Source organism: Cryptomeria japonica, chromosome 3 (genome assembly GCF_030272615.1).
Source record: "Cryptomeria japonica chromosome 3, Sugi_1.0, whole genome shotgun sequence".
In the NCBI taxonomy this organism is placed as follows: Eukaryota; Viridiplantae; Streptophyta; class Pinopsida; order Cupressales; family Cupressaceae; genus Cryptomeria; species Cryptomeria japonica.
Window position 1 is genome coordinate 847275460 of NC_081407.1, and position 18896 is coordinate 847294355.

The following is an 18896-nucleotide window of genomic DNA, read 5'->3' on the forward strand; positions in this document are numbered from 1 at the left end:
GTTTAAGAACAAAGACCCGATGCTCTTGCAGATGGTGGGTGTTTTATTGAATGAAGATTATATGAAATCCAAATTTAAATATCGAACAAATGTCGATATTGCTTCCATCTTCCTGGCCTAGTGTTTGGAGCTTGGAAATAAGGAAGACGTTCAATGGGTGATGAGGGAAGAGAAGAGTGGTCTTATGGTTGGAGACACTTTTAACAATAGAGAGATGGGGCGAAGGGTTTGTGGTGCCGCATGGGGAATGGCTTCACGCAGCAAATCTTACACCACCTCTGCATCATTTTATTCTGTGGAGTGCCAATGGCAACAAGGAGGAGCATCGAGCTGAAGCCCAAGTGGGTTGGGACTTCATTAAAGAATACCTCTGAGACAGGGAGTGGGAGGTGCAGCAGTTCAGCCTTCAAGCTGTGAAAAATACTTAGTAGCAGCTGAAGTTCAATTAGAACAATTGCTGGGTGAGGGTGTCACGGCAAGAAGATGAACAAAAATAAAGATGGTCTATAGTTTTTGTTTTTTGATAGGGTTAGTTGTTATCATCAAGTCTGTAAAGTTTAAATTTTGTATGGGTGTACTGATCGTAGGGATAATGGCATGGCGTAGTATATGTAGAATTGGCTGTAACGACTTTTCAATGGTGTATACGCTGTGTGGGCAAAGTATAGAATTGTCATGGATAGAATGGTAACATTTCAAAGTCATATCAGTGGTAGATGCCACAAACATATTTTTTGTATCATGTATGGACTTTTTATTAATAAATATATATCATATTTACCAATCAAAAAAAAACTTTGGTTTAAAAGAGTATGACTTTACCATGATATCTCTGTTAATCTGAGAATGATATTACGGCGAATGCCAGCTAGAGTGCTAGTAAAATTCATATCAAATCATAGGTCATGGAGATTTTACAATATGTGAAGCAAATTTAATAGTAAAAGTACCTAAACTTTAAAAGTTTCTTGATTATCATATGGCTTCACCACTGTTTTTCCCTGGGGAATTAGGCACCAGCCTGATCAGAGGTTTCATAGTAACTGAATTCTAAATCTTTATGAACTCGATCCTCAAGTAAATCTGCATTTATCTCTGAAACCTAATAGTTCAGGATTTTTCTGTTGAAAACCATAAAGAGTTCCATTATGAATAAATTTGATGTCAGATTTCTCAGTCCGCTAAAACATTTTGGCTAAGTACAGCTTTTAGCCTTTTACAAATCAATTATTTTTGTCTCTTGTTGACTCTTGTACAGACCTATGCATATGTGTAAGTAAAAAATCTTTACCATATTTCGATGATGAAAGAGTACGCTGCCTCAAAAGACTTAACAGTTCTTAATACACAAAACTAAATGCATCAAAGCATAAATCTCAATTCTGTTATGCATCATATGATATAATTAATCCCATACCATAATATATCAAGAAAACTCTGTAAGTCTCTCAAAGAACAGCTGACAAGTAAAAGAACTTTTGAAAGATACCAAGCTGTCTCATTCATTTTCATGAAAAAACAAGACAGCTTCATATAGCCTAGTATACAGGATTACATCATGCATTTATTCACCAAAAAGTAAAAAAAAAATGCAAATTTCCAACTAAAGAAAAGACCACTTACCAGGTGCTGGCCGTGAATGCAATGAAATTCCATCATGTGGAAAATCAAGTGATTCCATAAATGAATTTCTTCTAAATTTTGCTGATCCAATCCATCTGGGACCTACTGGATTTCCCACACTGATTGCTGTTGAATTAGTGCTAGCAGAGTCAAGTCTAGACGTAAAGTTTTGGTCACTTCTACCAAAGTTCTTGTCAGTTTTCTCATTTCCCAAAGTTGATTTCTGACATGCCAACTGAAATTGATCATTTGGGTCTATCTTGTCAGCTTCATCTCTGCTGCTGCCAAATTTCAAGAGGTCAACTGATTTGGATGATCCCATATTTGAAGCCATCCTTCCAACATTGTTTGGTTCTTTCCTCGAATATGGTGATGTTTCAGGTCTTTCACTATTTCTAGGGACAATGACAGGTGCGACATCAGCCCTATCTGATGTGTTCATTTCTTTCTTGGAATCTGCTGTTGTTTCGACTCTTGCACTGTTTCTGGGAACAATAACAGGCACTACATCAGCCCTACCTAATGTGTTTGTTTCTTTCTTGGTATCTGCTGCTGTTTCCACTCTTGCACTGTTTCTGGGAACAATAACAGGCACTACATCAGCCCTACCAAATGTGTTTGTTTCTTTCTTGGAATCTGCTGCTGTTTCCACTCTTGCATTGTTTCTAGGAACAATGGCAGGTGTAACATCAGCCTTGCCTAATGTGTTTGTTTCTTTCTTCGAATCTGCTGCCATCTCCGTTTTTGTACTGTTTCTGGGGACAATAACAGGAGCTACATCAGCCTTGCCCAATGATGTGTGAAAACTGGTCACTGGCTGCACCCTAGACACGTTATTTTTCTTTGGAGTCGATACATATGATGGTCCTGAATTCGCAGAATGATTCTTTGTGGCAAATGTTATTCCAGCTTGTGGAGATGAGTTTGGAGGACATTCTGCACCTACACATAGTAGAAGAAACAAAAATTCCATTTTATCATCAAGATTGTCTTCAACAAACAAAGATAACATGGAAAATTATTTCATGTATAGAATATGGAATTAAACCAAGATCCAAACTAACAGAGCAACAAAAACTTTACTCTCCTCTGGGTTTGTAATGCCTAGAAAAAAAATGGAATACTGCAAAACAAGCGTGTTTAGATCGAAAAAGAGAATACCATAGAAGCAAAGGTATAAATGGCATGAAAATTGTGTAACACACTAACATACCAGTTACTGATACAGCATTTTTAGATTCCTTGTTTCCTGCCTCTGAACTCTGTGCTGACGAAAGTCTTGTGGCAGAAGTTTTTAAATTACGATCAGACTGCTGTGCATATTGATGATTGCTGCTGGAGTTCAACTTGCCTTCATTACGGATATTTGTTGTCGACACATTTGCAGCAGCATATGGCTCCACCCGCTGAAGCACCACAAAGCGAAAGAATCAAGATGATAGCACAACTGCATATCAGGCATAATAATAAAATTTACAATAAATGCATGAATTTGGCAAGGGAAGCCTCTACTGCATACCGAAATATCCACAACCCACACACCAACACAACTTTGATTGTATGAACAACCAAGAAGCTTTTCCTTATGTATGCTAAGATCAGCCAGTTTGGACCAACCAACATCCACCGCATCATAACATATTAAAGGTTCCCAAGAAAATGTCTGCCATCCAATCAAGATGATTCAAAAAATAAACTTAAACAATGATTGAAAATATATCGACATGAGGAAAACATTTAATATCCTATGAATTTGATAGAGTACACCAAAGACTCTCCCACCTTCAAACTTTCATGCAGTCCACACAGAAGAGTCCTTCCATCTGGATTGAAAATCATGGAACGAGGCCCTGTTGTCTGAAATACAATAAACGGGAGAGCTTATATCATATAGACTATTAAATATCTAGACTAAGAACTTATGAAATATGCTTCAGCTGATCTATTTTGGGCAAAAAGAAATATAAAACTGAACTAGGAGGGTTCAATGAACCAATAGTGATAATAATGCTTCTTAAAATATCATGTCACTTGTCTGGCTGTTTAGATTTCTCCTAAGTTGCTGATTCGGATATGGGACCCAGAACATGGTACAGGTAAAAAAATCCATTGGGTAAAGGTACGGTTATATGTATACTCTGTGTCACAGGGCTAGCCGAATTTCTTGCTTGAAGTTGAAAACTCGACAAACATTTAACTAAGGTATGAAATTCGTCAAAGGTCAAGTTTAAATTCATACCAGAAAAGGCTAGTGGCTAGGGCACAATTTAGTTTTGCTGCATGAGTTTGTTTAGGCATGACTGCGTGACAAAGGGCTCAAGGCACAAGGTGCAAGACACGACAGCAAAAAAAAGGGCAATACAAATAGTTGCAATGGATTTCTTTAAGCCTGGCAATGGTGTCAACCTACACGCTCGAGGAAGTGGGAAGCCATGAGCTGAACATGCTGTGCTCCCACACGCTTAGGTCTCTCCCGAAATTTGCCGAACTTAATATAACAGAAACATACTAATAGAACAAAGCCATAATTTGCCAAACTTAATAGAACACAAACACAGTAATAGTTGTGATACTCTAAATCATATATGTCAATTAAATTTTCTTAATGAAATGAAAGTACAGGATGCAAAATTTCTAAAGCCCATAGGAGGTTTCAAAAGAGATCCAGGAGAAATGGCTAAGATGGACCACCAAACGGATGCTTGGCATGTTGCTTTTCTAATAAAGATTTTTTTTACACTTTGTAGTGATATATTGTGTTTTTTTTTTTCAATTACTAAAATTAAAATTTCATTTGAAAACAAATATGATCAATAATGAGGTCAATTAAAGTTTAGTACATTTCATAATAAAATGAGTAGGTAATGTTATTTAATCATTTCATTTGTTGGTTCTAATGCACCACCAACAACAGATTTATTTCCTTCTCCCGTATAATTCCGAATACAATATGTTTTTTAAAAATATTTCATATTTTTTTTAAATTATTTTTATAATACTGTGGAAATATTATGCATATTTTTAAAAACTTAAATTTGTATATAGGGCAAATTTAATGTTGAATTTGTTTTTGAATTTTACGTCTTGTCGAACTTCATCAGAATTTTATTGTTGCCAAACACAAACTCGAATTCAAACCTTGTGATTTGAAAAGATACTCATAATTGCCAATAAATAAAATATTTAAATACCACATTCATAATTTGCAAAAATGAAGTGCTCAAATCTCAAATTATATAGATAAAATAGTAAACATATATTTGAATAATTATAGATAAATAGTAAATATTACGTAATATGTAATTAATATATATATAACATTTTATCCAGCCACTGTTGGTGGCATTTCATGGGAAAATTGAGAATCTTTGGCCCCTTCCCATCAGGGCTGGATGAGTGGTTTTTGCAATGGCCTAAACCGGCAGGAAAGGCTATTTTTGCTGATTTGCTTTATATTTTACCATCTCTTCTGATTTGGGAAATTTGGAAAGAAAGGAATCGCAGAATTTTCCAGGGTAAAAAGATGAGCTTAATGTCTCCATGTGGGAAAATTGAGAACCACCTGAATGAGGCTGCTCAATCCTAATCATTAAAGAAAAATATGTATACGGACTGGGATTGGAAGATTATGCTGGCTCTTCCAAATCTACTCATTCCACCGCTTTTTGGCAAGGGAACCCCGGTGGATCAAGTCAATCCAAGAGTGGGTGTTAATTGGGAAGCGCCAGAGCCTGGGTGGTGCAAGGTAAACTTTGATGATGCTTCTGCAGGAAACCCAGGTCAAAGTGGTATTGGGTGTATATTGAGGAACTCCGATGGTATTTGTATAAAAGAAATCTCTGAAAAGATTGGAGTTGCCACTAACAATGAAGCTGAATTAAGGGCGGCTTTAAGAGGACTGCAGTTAGGGAAGGAGCTTGGGGTGCAGAGAATTCATCTAGAGGGAGACTCATTAAATGTGGTTAATGCGGTCTGTTGTAACAACATCCCTAGTTGGCGCCTTAACCAGTGGCTTCAACCGATTCTGGTGCTGCTAGCCACCTTTGATGAATTTCGGATTAGCCACATCTATAGGGAAGGTAATGGAGAGGCTGATAGACTCTCTAAATTGGCGATAGTCGTTGGTGACCACCCCTTGGCTCTCTGACTGGTCTTTCTAACTAGTTTGTTACCCCTATTGAACTTCCACCGGTTGATATGGCTCGTTTATCTTGCCAGTAATGGTGCTTTCCGGTTGAGTTTGTCGGTAGTGGTCTTTACCGATTCTCTTCTCCTTCCAGCTAATGTTTCTCTGATTGGCTGATCGGTGACGGTGCTAACTAGTATTGCCTCCACCGGTTGACATGGAAGCCCGACTATCTCATTGATGGGGGTGCTCTCCGGTTGAGTTTCTTGCTGGTTGCGTTCTCCTTTCTCCTTCCAGTTGAGTTTCTCTCTGTTTGAACCACCGATTGTGGCGCAAACCGGTGCATTGCCTCCCCGGTTGCTGCTTTATTCTTTCTTAACCTAATGGTCGTGGTTTCCGGTGGATTGATCGACCGATTGATTTGTTCACCTGTTAAGGTTTCTTCCTGTCATCGAGATGTGGCACACTACCGTCATTATTGGTCTGTGTCGATTTGGGCCCCATGGCAATTGGACATAAGTGTACATTAATTAATATCTAGCTACAACTCGATCCTTTCAAGATTTGCTTATAATACTTGATGGATAAAGTCGGTCGACATTAAGTTGACGAGCTTTGGCTCAGAAGATGTTTGGACACTGGCATTTCACGCGTGTGTGTATGCAATTGGCATGATCTACTTACCTGGTGTCGTATCCCCTAGTTTGATGACTTGCTATTTAACAATGGAATGCCCTCATTTTTCCATCAAGTTTTGCTTTCTTCACTCGATGACTTGCTATGGAGACCCCAATTCTCCTTGAAGCTACTTGTCGACAAATGGCCTTCCTGGGCGAAATCATTGACAGACATCTGCAGGAGGTCCTCTACTCTCGACACCCTCTTATTCTTCACAGCCTTAAAAGGATACTGGGGAAGGAATTCCTTATGGCTTATCATAGGTACAGAGCCAATGCCGACATCTCAGCCTTTTTCCTTGCAATGGTGATATACATGGGGACCAGCAAGCAGAGAGCAAAGCTTTTAACTCAAATGGTGTTTAAACATCGCTTGCTAGGGGAAATTGATGCTGCGTTGGACAATATTGATGCCAACCTGAGAATACCGCTTCCCCAAAATTACTATATGTCCTTGGGCAACAGGGCGGAGGTGAGGAAGTTTGTGATTGTGAACTCTCTGGACTTTGATGCTCTTCAAGCAACCCGGCCTGCCATTACCAAGAATATTGAATTTTTGCTTAAGGCGGCTGGCATTCAAAATGGCTTCACGTCGGAATGGAGGGCAAAATTTCTTCGAGACGAAGAGTTAGCAGGTGCTGATGGATTTGGGATTTTGGAGTATGGAGATTTGGTTGATGGTAATGACTGGGGGTTTGGGCTTGGCGAGGAGTGGTTCCCAAACGACTACCGACTCCCTAGGGAGACGGCAGAAGCAGCGGGCTCACTCGAACTGTGGCACTGAATGCCCTATTGTCCTGGATGCAGCTCATGCTCCTGTGGATGTTGACTCTAAAGACTCCCATTGACTCCGGTTGTCACCTCTCTCTCCGGTTTCTCTGATTTGGTTATTGTCTTTTTTTTGTTTAAAGGCCTCTGTTATCTACTTCCAGAGGTTGGCATCTGATGTTTTGTACTTATCCAGCCTCCATTGCTGGTATTTTTGTATAAGGAATAGAGCTAGGGTAGGGGGTTTTCTTCCTAGTTCTTTCCCCCTACCGCTCTCACTGAATCAGGGCTTGTATTCTCTTATTTTGATTAATACAAGGGTGCTGCCCCTCTGCAGCTATTTACTTATATATATATATATATATATATATATCATTTTCTATATATAAACTATTTAATATATCATACATTTAATATTATATATAAAATTTTATATATGTGAATTATATATTATGTTATACTTAATAATGTATAATTTACATAAATATTAAATATTATGCTAAAAATATTTTAACAATCATGAAATATCATAAGACAGGAATAGCCGATCGAAGTGAGTTTCCTACCCCGTGTCATAACCAATTCCCAGACAATAGAGTATAAATTATATTATAAAAAATGGATGATCTCAAATATAACATAGACCTCAAATGACAACAGAAATTGCCTCCTAGCTCTTCCAATACTCAAGCCACATCTAATCAATGTTGCAAATGCCATTAAAGGTTCTTTGTGACCAAAGTCGTACTCGCAGTTGGCCCGTAACAGACTGGGACCCGTACCAAACCCACACGGATACAGCAGGCATTCCTGCCGAACCCAGTAACACAAGATTTTTCCAGAATTTTTATAAAATTAGTTTGTTGTGACTATAAATTTTACAAGATATCACTCAAGTTTTAACTTGTTGACAGTTGCATATTTAAACATGTAGTCTGCATGTGCAATTTTATAAGTACAGGTTGCCAAAGCCTTGAAACTTTTTTTAAAAACCTAAGACCCTTTTGAATCAGAAAAAAGATTTAGTGGAGTCTATTACAGTGAATGCTGATGTGGAAATTTTGTATATTGGAGAGACAGGAAAAACAATTCAAAAAAGGGTAAACGAAATTTGCAAACAACATTCAATATGGCTATGTGAAAAGCCAAGAACCAGCAAAACGTTCTTCAAAAACAACTCAGGAGATTTGCACTATGAAAACTAATGAGTTGGTGAGTGGATCATTTTATAAATATATAAATATGAAACACAATGGAAATTGGAAAGTGTCAAAATAATTTGAATGGGGATAAAGATCTAGAGCTTAGTGACTCATGGAAGTTGGTGATTCACACACTTAGGGAGATCAATGATCATCATTGGAGAAATATTTGGCATCTAAGCTATAATTTAGTAAAGTTATAATACCATTTGATATTTTTACAAATTATGGAAACAAGAACACTAGTGGATTCCTTCTAAATTACAGTAGAAGGGTTCTCTACCACTTGATGTAATAACAAAATTTTATGTAATGCCCTATTTTTTTGCCCTAAAATCCTACTAGGGTTAGGAACATTAAGTTAGTCATATGATATTTCTAATTTCTTGGGGATAGGATGTCTAAGAGATCCTCTACCCTAGGCCAAAGAGCAGATATACCATCCCTCTTGGCCTCGTGTGGCCTATGCCATCCATATGAGGTGATTTACCTAGTGAGGTGTCCTACACCCATTCCCCCTTCATCTTGCCGTCCATCTCTCAATTCCTATGATTGGACTTTCTTCATGTATTAACTCACCATGACAGAGGGATGAGGCATATTCACGATAGGGTGCTCCAGAAGCCCATCTCTTCTAAGCCCAAAGGCAGTACCCCCTCAGCCTCATTGGACCATTTAGTCACCACCATGAGGTGGTGTACCTAAAAGAGTACCCCATCAGCATTCCCCTCCTTGTAATCCCTCATTGCCCCTATCATGGCTGAATATAACAATCAAGCAGGATGTATAATGAATCTTAAGCAGTCATAAACATACAGCATATTATAAACAGACATAACAGTCTGATATGTATTATAAACAGTCATATATATTTTAAACAGTTATAAACAACAGCATATTATTAATCATCAATGAGCAGATAATATTCATCATGCTGTGCATAAAGAACTCATACCCAAACCCATAAGTATATTCGAACTGCTGTATATGTAATTATTAAAATTCAATCCGATTCATTCCCTAGTTTAGGTCTGCTCCTAAATCTGCTCTTAATGCCTTATATATTTTGTTCCATATTTTCTTCTGCCTTTCCTCTAAATGATCTCTCCTTTATACTTTATTGGCAGAAGAGTCACCACCTTTCATAGGAATTGAGGCACCAACTTTCATAGGAATTGAGGCACCACCTTTCATAACAATTGTGTCACCACTTTTCATTGCTGCCTTTCAGAATAATATATTATTCTCCAAATTGATCTCCCTTCCATCACATCCTCAAATGAACCTTCTTCCCTTTATATCTTCCCATGTGAGGGAGAGGTCACATTTCTTCATAATTCCTGCCCTTTAACAAGAGAAATAACCTTTCACAATTTCCACCCTTTGAATTAGTACAGCCCTTGATAATTTTTGCCCTTTGAAAGAGTCACTTCCTTATCTACTACTCATTCCTTTCTTCTTTCATTAATCCTTCCTTGATTCACATGCTTCATTCATTTCTTCCCTCCTTATCCCATTTCAAATGATCTCTTCTCCCTCTTATATCTCATGTTTGAGAGAGTCACAACTCTTCATTCCATGCCTTTTGACCATTCATTAACTTAATTACATTTTAAATTTATAATATTATACTTTTTTTATTTTGTGTTTTAATTTATTATTATTATTTATTATTAAATCGTATTTCAAAATGGGGAAACTACATTTTATATCTTAGGAGCATCCAAATCATTTCTTCTAATGATGGGCCATTAATCCATAAGGATCAAGAGAAGTCATCCTTGATCAGAGGAGTAACTTCTGACAAGAACATGGAGATTAGATGCAATCCATAAATGAAAAAAATCATAAAAACTATGTTTCCCAACGCATCAACTGCAGGAAACCAACAAAGATGTAAAAACACCACAGCTAAGTGTTTGTACTGCATCCATGAACTCGTGAATCTCCTAGATCAGCATGCTTGTGCTAGATGACAAACACTACTACTATTTAATATATACATAATAACCAAGGAACCCCCAGTGAACCAGTTATTATTTATCTTGTCCAGCTTCTCACTGATTCTGTGCCCACCTTACTTTTAGACAATGGAGACTACAGACACCCATTTTACTCAGATGCACTCAATTACCACAACCATTTTTGCTTCCCTTTCTTAAGCATATAAACCAACTTTCTTACTCAAGCTTTTATCCCATGCACCAGTTAATAACAATTCGTGATTCACAGTTTGTACAAACAAATCATTGTGAATCTATAGCTCAAACTTGCGATGCTTCTAATAAAAGTGTAATTGTCTATGTTTGAACTTATTAGAGGCGCCAAAACAGACCTGGCAATAAAACACTCCTAAAACTCTCCCTGTAAAAAGGAGAATGTTCAATTTGGATGGAGAGATGTTAAAAATTTGGCAAAGACCTTAACAGACATCTTCATAAAGTTGCATTTTGAATACTTTACTAATGGTCCATAGAAAGTTCTTCCTGGAATTTTATCCTCCATAAACAACACTGACGCTAACAAAACTGTAAACCCCAACAGCCTATACTGTTCTATTACTTGCACACTTAGACATAAAAATGAAATTACCTCTAGTGTTGTGATCATTTGTAATTAGCCATCATTTGGTAGTATTTGATTACGCCCAATGAAGTGTGACATTATTTATAATTATAAATAATGAAGTTTCATGGGTAAAGCATGATGCAATGATTGGTTGTGACTTGTGAGTGATCACGGACAGTGTTCTATCCTAAAGCAGCATAACTGTGAGGTGTCCAATCGGTGCAGGATAGTGGACAAGAGAATTGGAATCAAACCTTCTCTTATAAGTCAGATAAAACCCAGTTGATTCTTGTTAGGGCTTACCAAATTTTTCACAGGTTGTTTGCATTGTCAGACAAGGCAAAAGCCAGGAAGCATTGTCATTTTTATACTTGCCTTAAAAAGCACAAACATCATAATTCTTTCAAGATATGAAGTGCCCAAACTCACACAAGACAAACACTATACGTATCTACGTCTGGGAATATTCTTTTGAATGCAACCTTATAGCCAACAGCAACCTATTCATCCCCATAGGATGCCACCCTCCTTGGCAAAGAAACTATCTCTGCTAATATTTCGAAAATGAAGCGAATGCAATGAAATGCAAGGGCATGCTCATCTTGTTCCAACACTCAAAGATGACATTTTGCACCTTCTGAAAAACGCTTATATAGTTATATGTAGTCATGCTCCTTGGCTTCTATTATGGTCCTTATTTTCTCAACCAGAGTCCATGCCATCATCAATTTCAACCAAACATAGGCAATCTCTTACAATATTTGGTCCCACCCCACAAAATCAAGTATGCTCTAATACCATTTAAAGAAAATACAGCCACACAATGAAGAGACCAAAGAGTTATTGGATACAAAAGATGCAACTCTAAACAATAAGTTGTATCATTCGTAAGATAATTCCAATGTGCATACATCCCTTTAAAGGGATATAGGTTGATGCAATAATTAAACTACTCTAACCAAACCTAGCTAATTATACTAATAATACATTGATTAGAAGTTACATTGGCTCTTCCAAGTTCCTGATCCACGATTTTTTAGGAGAAAACTGTACAAAACCCCCCAATCTGTCCAAAAACTTTACTCACAGCCATCACGAATAGTAAACAGAAATAAAAACTCCCTGATTTTTGTGGAAAAAATCAAGCAAAACCCTTCCATGATTTTTTGTGGAAAAAAAACAGAAAACCCACGAATTTTTTACCAAAAAAAATCATCAAAAAAACTTAAACCGCTCTGATACTCTGAAATGATAATAGATTGATGTTCGATAATGTATTAACAAAGGAGACAAAGACTCCTTAAATAAGCAATTACAAGCAAAGTTTCTAAAACAGAAACAAAAGACCGAAAAGAAGCATTCTAAATAAGAACAAACTACAAATAGGAAATATCCTAAACTAACCAAATGAACATTATTAAAACATTACATAATTACTTTAATAGTTCCAACAATCTCGTCAGATGGAATAGGATCACAATATTTGTCCTTGGTATATGTTTATTTTTGTTAAATAACTAGTTGATAATATCTTTTGAGAGAATGGCCTGGGTTTTATTAATTAAATCAATAATACTTGAGATGGAGATAAAAACATTGTGAAAATCATAAGAGGACATAACTAGTTTGGTCATCTGGCCTGAAATAAAAGATGTAACTCTCCACACCTTTGACCTCATTACTAACAGATGAATATATAAAATCAAAACAGATTCGAGTTCATGATGCTTCAGAAAAATTTAAAGTGAGATATGAAACCAAATACAAATTCGGGATCACAGGGTTGACAGATCACTTGTCCAACACTAAAAATGTCTGGCACATATACAGTCATTAATCATGTGAAGAAGCTCAGACAAATATTTAAAAAATAGGAAGTCAATAAAAGATTTTAATTTTTAGGTGATGACTCCATAACTATCATACTAAGAAGTCTAATCACAGCATTTGCAGACTCTGTGATCTTCCAAGATATATTCCTACATACAAAGGAACGTCAGGAATGCTTCAGAAAGAGAAGTGGATGATAACTGAGGGTGGCAATTGCCCAAATAGATGGAGCAAACAAGTTCAGAAACAGATGTTATGGCAAAGACCTAGACAGAGTTTATGGCAGAAAAGGCTGTCACAACAATATAATGGGAGACAATCATAATCAATTCAAAAATCTAGAGACAAGCTGGTGTCTTGTGGGAACAAGGCCATTATCCCCAATGACCACCAGACCACAATGATGGTTAGATGAAATTTCCCAAGCATCCAACTGCCACTCTTCACCCCCTCCACACCCTCTCTGGTATTGGGTAAAAATATCACTCACCGGGCACATTTGCATTCTTTACTGACTCAGGATAAGTAGCTGATTAGTGCTGATAGGTTTATGTAAACATTAGTTTGACCCACAGTAGTTGCAGCCAAAATTAACCCAAATGTTTTTCTACTGCACATGGTGTGTGCACTCTTCTAAACAGCATTAACAAATAATGAATCTGTTTAGAGGGAAATCTTTAAGTAAATTTGAATTGGACAAAACAATAGGAAATAAACATTTGAAGAATGAAATAATCATCTGCACTCATGCAATATGGTGCCATCTTAACTAATTGTTGTGGTGTTATTCATTAGTATATATTTACTTGAAATGTTTATAGGAGTTAAAAGAGTTCATGGGACTAATGTAGTATCAGAAAAGGCTGTCTTTGCAGTTTTGAGATTCCGTCATTCAGAAAGGCTCCAAAAAATTGCATATTATAGATTTTTAGTCCAAGATTATTTCATTGCAATGCTTTACAGCTTACAGGCTCACAATTCCATAAGCAAGTGCTATTAATGTCATGAAAGTTCAAACGATCAGATTTTTAATAAAGCCATCTACATAGTTATATAAGAGCCTTTCTAAAATATCACCTCTGGTGCAGTTGATCCAATAAGCTCAAACGTCTCAAGATCCCAGAACTTCACAGTCCTGTCTGCAGAACCTGGATATAGAAAACAACATGCATTAGTATCTTTCAGTTTCATCTATTATCAAAATGCAAGAGCTGCTAAATTTTTCTCTTGAGCATAGATACAGTCAAAGTGAATAAGTATATAATAATTCAAATTCATAACCAACTCCTGTTACTATATTGATAATATAATAATAAGTTTACATCTTTCTAAATAGCAACAAAAATAATAATTCTGAACAAGGTCGAATAAGGATGATAAAATCAATGCAACCCATTCACATGCTAATATAATGGTAAGTTTACATCTCTTTAAACAGCAATGAAATCAATTATTAAAGATTCTGCACAAGATTGGCTAACGACAATCAAATTAATGCAACACACTCTACATACAAATTGTTGCATCATAAAGGCAATAACAAAAACCCACAGGATCAACTAAACTATATGATAACAGTGTGCAAATTGACTTGCATAGAAACTGTAGACATTTTAGGTAACCTTCACTTAGAAAAATGATGGAATGGCAATTGATTTAATACTTAATTCTTGACATGAGGAGGCAACTATTCAGAAAACAAAAAAAAACAAATTATGTGAAAATGACAACTCAACAAGAGCCCCATTTGTGACAGCAGTGTGCAGGAAGGTGAAGGCAAGGAATGCAAACACTGTAAGAAGGAGAATGCCCACACTATTGACCAGCTCAATCAGTGCATAACAAAGAGCAACCAGAGCAAATGTAAGATCTGGAAGGAAATGGCTGCAAAGAATCACCCTTTAGTCAACCATGGCTGGAAGAAGCAACCAAGACTGGGACAGATCTCAGTCGATATGAAGGGTGATGCCTCTAAGGTGGACAGAGTTGCCATGGGTGGGCTTAGGCAAGGCTTTTTGTCCTCCACCTCTCCTCCAGTCTCAATCGTGGCACCTCAAACACAATAGCAGTCAATCCTACAGATGTCATAATTTACAAGGAATGCCAAAAACGCAATAAACCCTCTCCATGGATGTGGCAATTTTTTCATGGGGAAGATTATGAAAGTAAACCCCAGGCTTTCCCCATAACTGGTTTCTAGAAGTTTAGATGTGGTTTTTGGCAGGCCCTGACCCTCAGCCTATCAATATTCCTGATTCTCTCTTCTTCGGTGACAATAAAGTTTTGTAAGTGCCTAAGCCCCTTGATTTTCACATCCCAAAGGATTTGCTGCTGTTTGGGAAGCATCCCCCTTTTGAAGACTTTGAGGTCTGGACAAAAAAGACATGGTCAAACTTGGCAGCCCTGTTGATGGGGATCTTAGATCATGGTTTTTTTTACTGCAGTTTAGTTCAATTGAAGATTGCAATTTTGTGCAGCTGCACAGATCCTTGTTCTTTGGCGATGCTGTATTGTTCATGGCCCCATAAAATTTCCCCTCGGTTATGTTACCAATGGACATATGATAAGTTATACCATCACCTTTCTTGAAGAAAGAATTTCTCAAGCATGTGGATGCTGGGTATGTTAGCTACTTCATTTTGTTAGAGGATGGTTGCGAAACAACAGGCTTTACAATTAATGGTGGTTAATTTAGAGTGGGTTAGGTGGTCAGAGGCAAGAACACCTAAATGAAGAAATGTGAAACAAAAAATCCTTAATGATAATTGGTGGTCCATGATGAGGTGAAAAATTGTTAGTTTTATTATTAAATTTTTAAAAAGTGAATTTATTAATGTTTCTAGCTTGTAAATTATTTTCATTCATTGTAATAGAATTCACTCTATCATTTGAGTCTTAAATTTTTAATCTTTTTTTAGATTTTAATTCTGTAAGTTGATTGCACTTGTAAATATGTTTGCTCCTCCATTGAGCTTGTTGTGCAAGTCATAGGATATGCTAATATAGACTCTTCTAGCATTGGAGAGATTCAAGAGACCTTCGATTGCATATTTAGACAAATGAAGCAAGCCATTTATAACAGGGATCCTACTTTGGGATTTTATGAGGAGCATCTTAAGCAAATTGTGACATGGCAATGACACACTATGAAGAGGTGAAAGAAGAGCTCTTGAAGGCCCTTCGAAAAATGTATACTGAGGACGAGTCTTCTTCACTTTGCACACAATGGCTTGCCTTTGTCAATCTTTATGGTCCAATCTTCAACAAACTAGAAGCAAGGATGGATAGAGTTACATTAACTCAAACCAACCCTATTGGATGGTAGATGTGGCACGGTAAGGAAGCACCAAAGTTGTTAATTCTTGCCACTTGCCTCCTTTCATAGGTTGCCAATTCCTTTACTGCAGAGAGGAATTGGTCCACATATAGCTTCATCCAATTCATCAAAAGGAACAACTTTACCTCTAGACAATCATACAAGCTGCCTTATGGCTACGAGATCTACTAACCTATGAGTATCACCAAACTCCAAAGTCATACAAGTTGATGAGAAGGAGGCACCAAAGGGATTGGTTTGGATTCCATTGCTTGAGGCAGCTCCTCATGCTGACAGTGACTCAGACTCAGACTTCAATTTTGATGCAGACTATCAAATGCAAATGTTGATTAGGGACAACTATATATTTTCTCTAGTTTTGTCATTTTGTAGTTGAAACTTGCAACCTTTGAACATTTTGTTGTGATTCTTATATATCATTTATGCACATCGATAGTGAAACCATATAAATTTCATTCATTTGTTTGTCAATCTCAATCAAATCTAATGTTATGAATTAAGGTTCTATGAATCTATAATGTCTATGTTAAATGCTTATCACTGTTATCGTATGAATATTTGAAATTTCTTTTTTTTTAAATAGCCATCCCCTATCATTCCCTAAAAATGGGATTTTCTAGAAACATGTCCCCTCCATCCATGTCCCAAAAACTTGAGGGAGCATAGAATAAATTTCAAAGACATGTGGGACCATGTGAAATCAAATACTGTCAAACAAGGAGACCTCTAAAGCCTACAAAACAGAAAACAAAGCAAACAACAAATAAAATTTGACATCATTTTTTGTATGTACAGGATTGCCCTCAACCTGGATGCTCCTGCATCACATCTCCAATATGCTCAGACGAAAAATTAAAAACTCATGGAAGCTGGTGAGCCCCATCATCCCAAGAAACTGAATAAGAATGCAGACCATAGTAATGACCATTTATGACTCTGACTAGATACCTCAATCCAGTGGGAATTGATCAGAATGGCTGATAATGGATGCTTTTAATGAAAAATGAGAAAATGACTCAAATATAGTTCTCAACAGGTCATGCTGGTAGTTTCATTTTTTACTCAACAGCCCTAACAGTAATATCCCCTCGCATTTCAGCGTTTTCACTGCACCTCCTTGATTATGTATTTAACATGGATTTTGGCATGCCCCAAGGAAATAGAAGTGGAGCTGATGCTTATTCTATATGAAGCAAGTTGCAACAGTTCATTTATGTTTATAGCTACCACCTTCTAGCTCAAACAAGCCTATAACAGGTATCTGTTGCATTGCAGTTTCACAGTTTAAGCATCTAAACAAGCAATACCCTTCACAGTAGTATTCTATCCTTGTGACCTTGTGAGCTTAGATATTGCATTAAAGATTTGTCCGGTTCAGAGTCATAAATAATTTTAAGCATAGTAACAAAAATCATTCTCGGGAATAAATCAGCAAACCAAAATAAGACTTTTTCAATTCACCAGGGAAAAAATCAAATTAGATTTAGGGTTAAGGTTATGGAAAGATCAGGAAAAATCACTACAGAAATCTGAAAAAAACCCAGGATATATTGCAATGCATAGCGGAAATATCAGAAAAATCACAAGTCAAAAGTTTTTGGTGATAAATTGCAAATTTATTGGTCAAACTTGTGCTTTCTATGATCAAAATTGTTGACCACGAGTTTATCAAAATACTGTGATTTTCACTTCAAACAACCCTTTTTCAGGCAAGTCATGATTTATCACAATTTTTTCCCAGTTGTACCAATGAATTCAACTTATCATGCTTTTGACCTTGTTTGAACCCGCTATTTGTTTTAAGTAGGCCTTTGGCTTTGTTGTAGGGTCATTTTTTTAAATATTATTGTTGATTATACCAACCTAGAAGAATATTCATCAGGCCATTTAGCCAGGTAGTTTAGTGCTATAAAGAAGTACATAAGTTCATAAATTATTTCAATATTGCAAATCAACCAGATTCAATGAAAACCATTGGGGAAAAGATGGGAATAAAATTGTTCTAGTTACCTGTAGCGAGAAGAAACTCCTGAGGATGGAAATCCATACACTGAATCTGACCTTCATGGCATTTAAAATCATGCATGAGCTTTCCAGCAGTCAGATCCCATAACTGCCACGACAATCTTCTAATGATGAGTGCCATTCAATAAGCATTATTGTTTTAAAAACAAATAGGACACTTTAAGCTCTTACATTACATAGTTATTTTCATAAAAAAATCAAGCCCTCAGAAGCTAAACTTCAGGCAAATATCAAGATAGTATCAAGCATACCTTCACAATATTGTCCTCCCCACCAGAAACCACCCAACGACCATCAGGACTGAATTTGATTGAATTAACTCCACGAGTGTGCCCCTTGTAAGTGTGGATGCAACCCTTACGCCTAATGTCCCAGATCTTAAGATTTGTATCTAAAGAACCAGATGCAAAAAATTCCCCAAATGGATGGAAGTCTACAGATATGCAATTGGATCTGTGACCAGTGAGGGTCCGAACAACTGGAAAGAAATGCAACCCATTAAATTTGATTATATGTTCATATATAGAAATCTAATTCAGAAAAGCATGACTAGCTCTAGTTTGTGTTTCTTTATCTTTTAAAAAGGCAGTCAGATGATATAGACTCACTTTTTCCTTCTTCCAAATCCCACAGTTTTATTGTGCCACTTGCAGCTCCAGCAACTAATAAATCTTCTTGGGAATCAAATGCTACAGATTCAACTGCACTTGTGTGACCTGACAAACTCTGTATGATTCACA

General features: G+C 36.7%; 1 protein-coding gene across 3 annotated transcripts in view; it reads right to left on the reverse strand.

Annotated features, from left to right (window-relative positions):
- Positions 1–18896, reverse strand: part of LOC131033647 (katanin p80 WD40 repeat-containing subunit B1 homolog KTN80.4) — a 41652-nt gene that overhangs the window by 20647 nt on the left and 2109 nt on the right. For all 3 annotated transcript variants that reach the window (XR_009103639.2, XM_057964916.2, XM_057964915.2), the window contains exons 3-10: positions 18765–18882; positions 18408–18634; positions 18142–18244; positions 13872–13942; positions 3406–3480; positions 3143–3286; positions 2837–3029; positions 1624–2565 (exon numbers count right to left, since the gene is read on the reverse strand). Coding sequence is in view for 2 of the 3 variants with exons in the window: in XM_057964916.2 (XP_057820899.2) it covers positions 1624–2565; positions 2837–3029; positions 3143–3286; positions 3406–3480; positions 13872–13942; positions 18142–18244; positions 18408–18634; positions 18765–18882 (1873 nt within the window). In the remaining variant the exon portion in view is untranslated. The remainder of the gene's footprint in view (positions 1–1623; positions 2566–2836; positions 3030–3142; positions 3287–3405; positions 3481–13871; positions 13943–18141; positions 18245–18407; positions 18635–18764; positions 18883–18896) is intronic.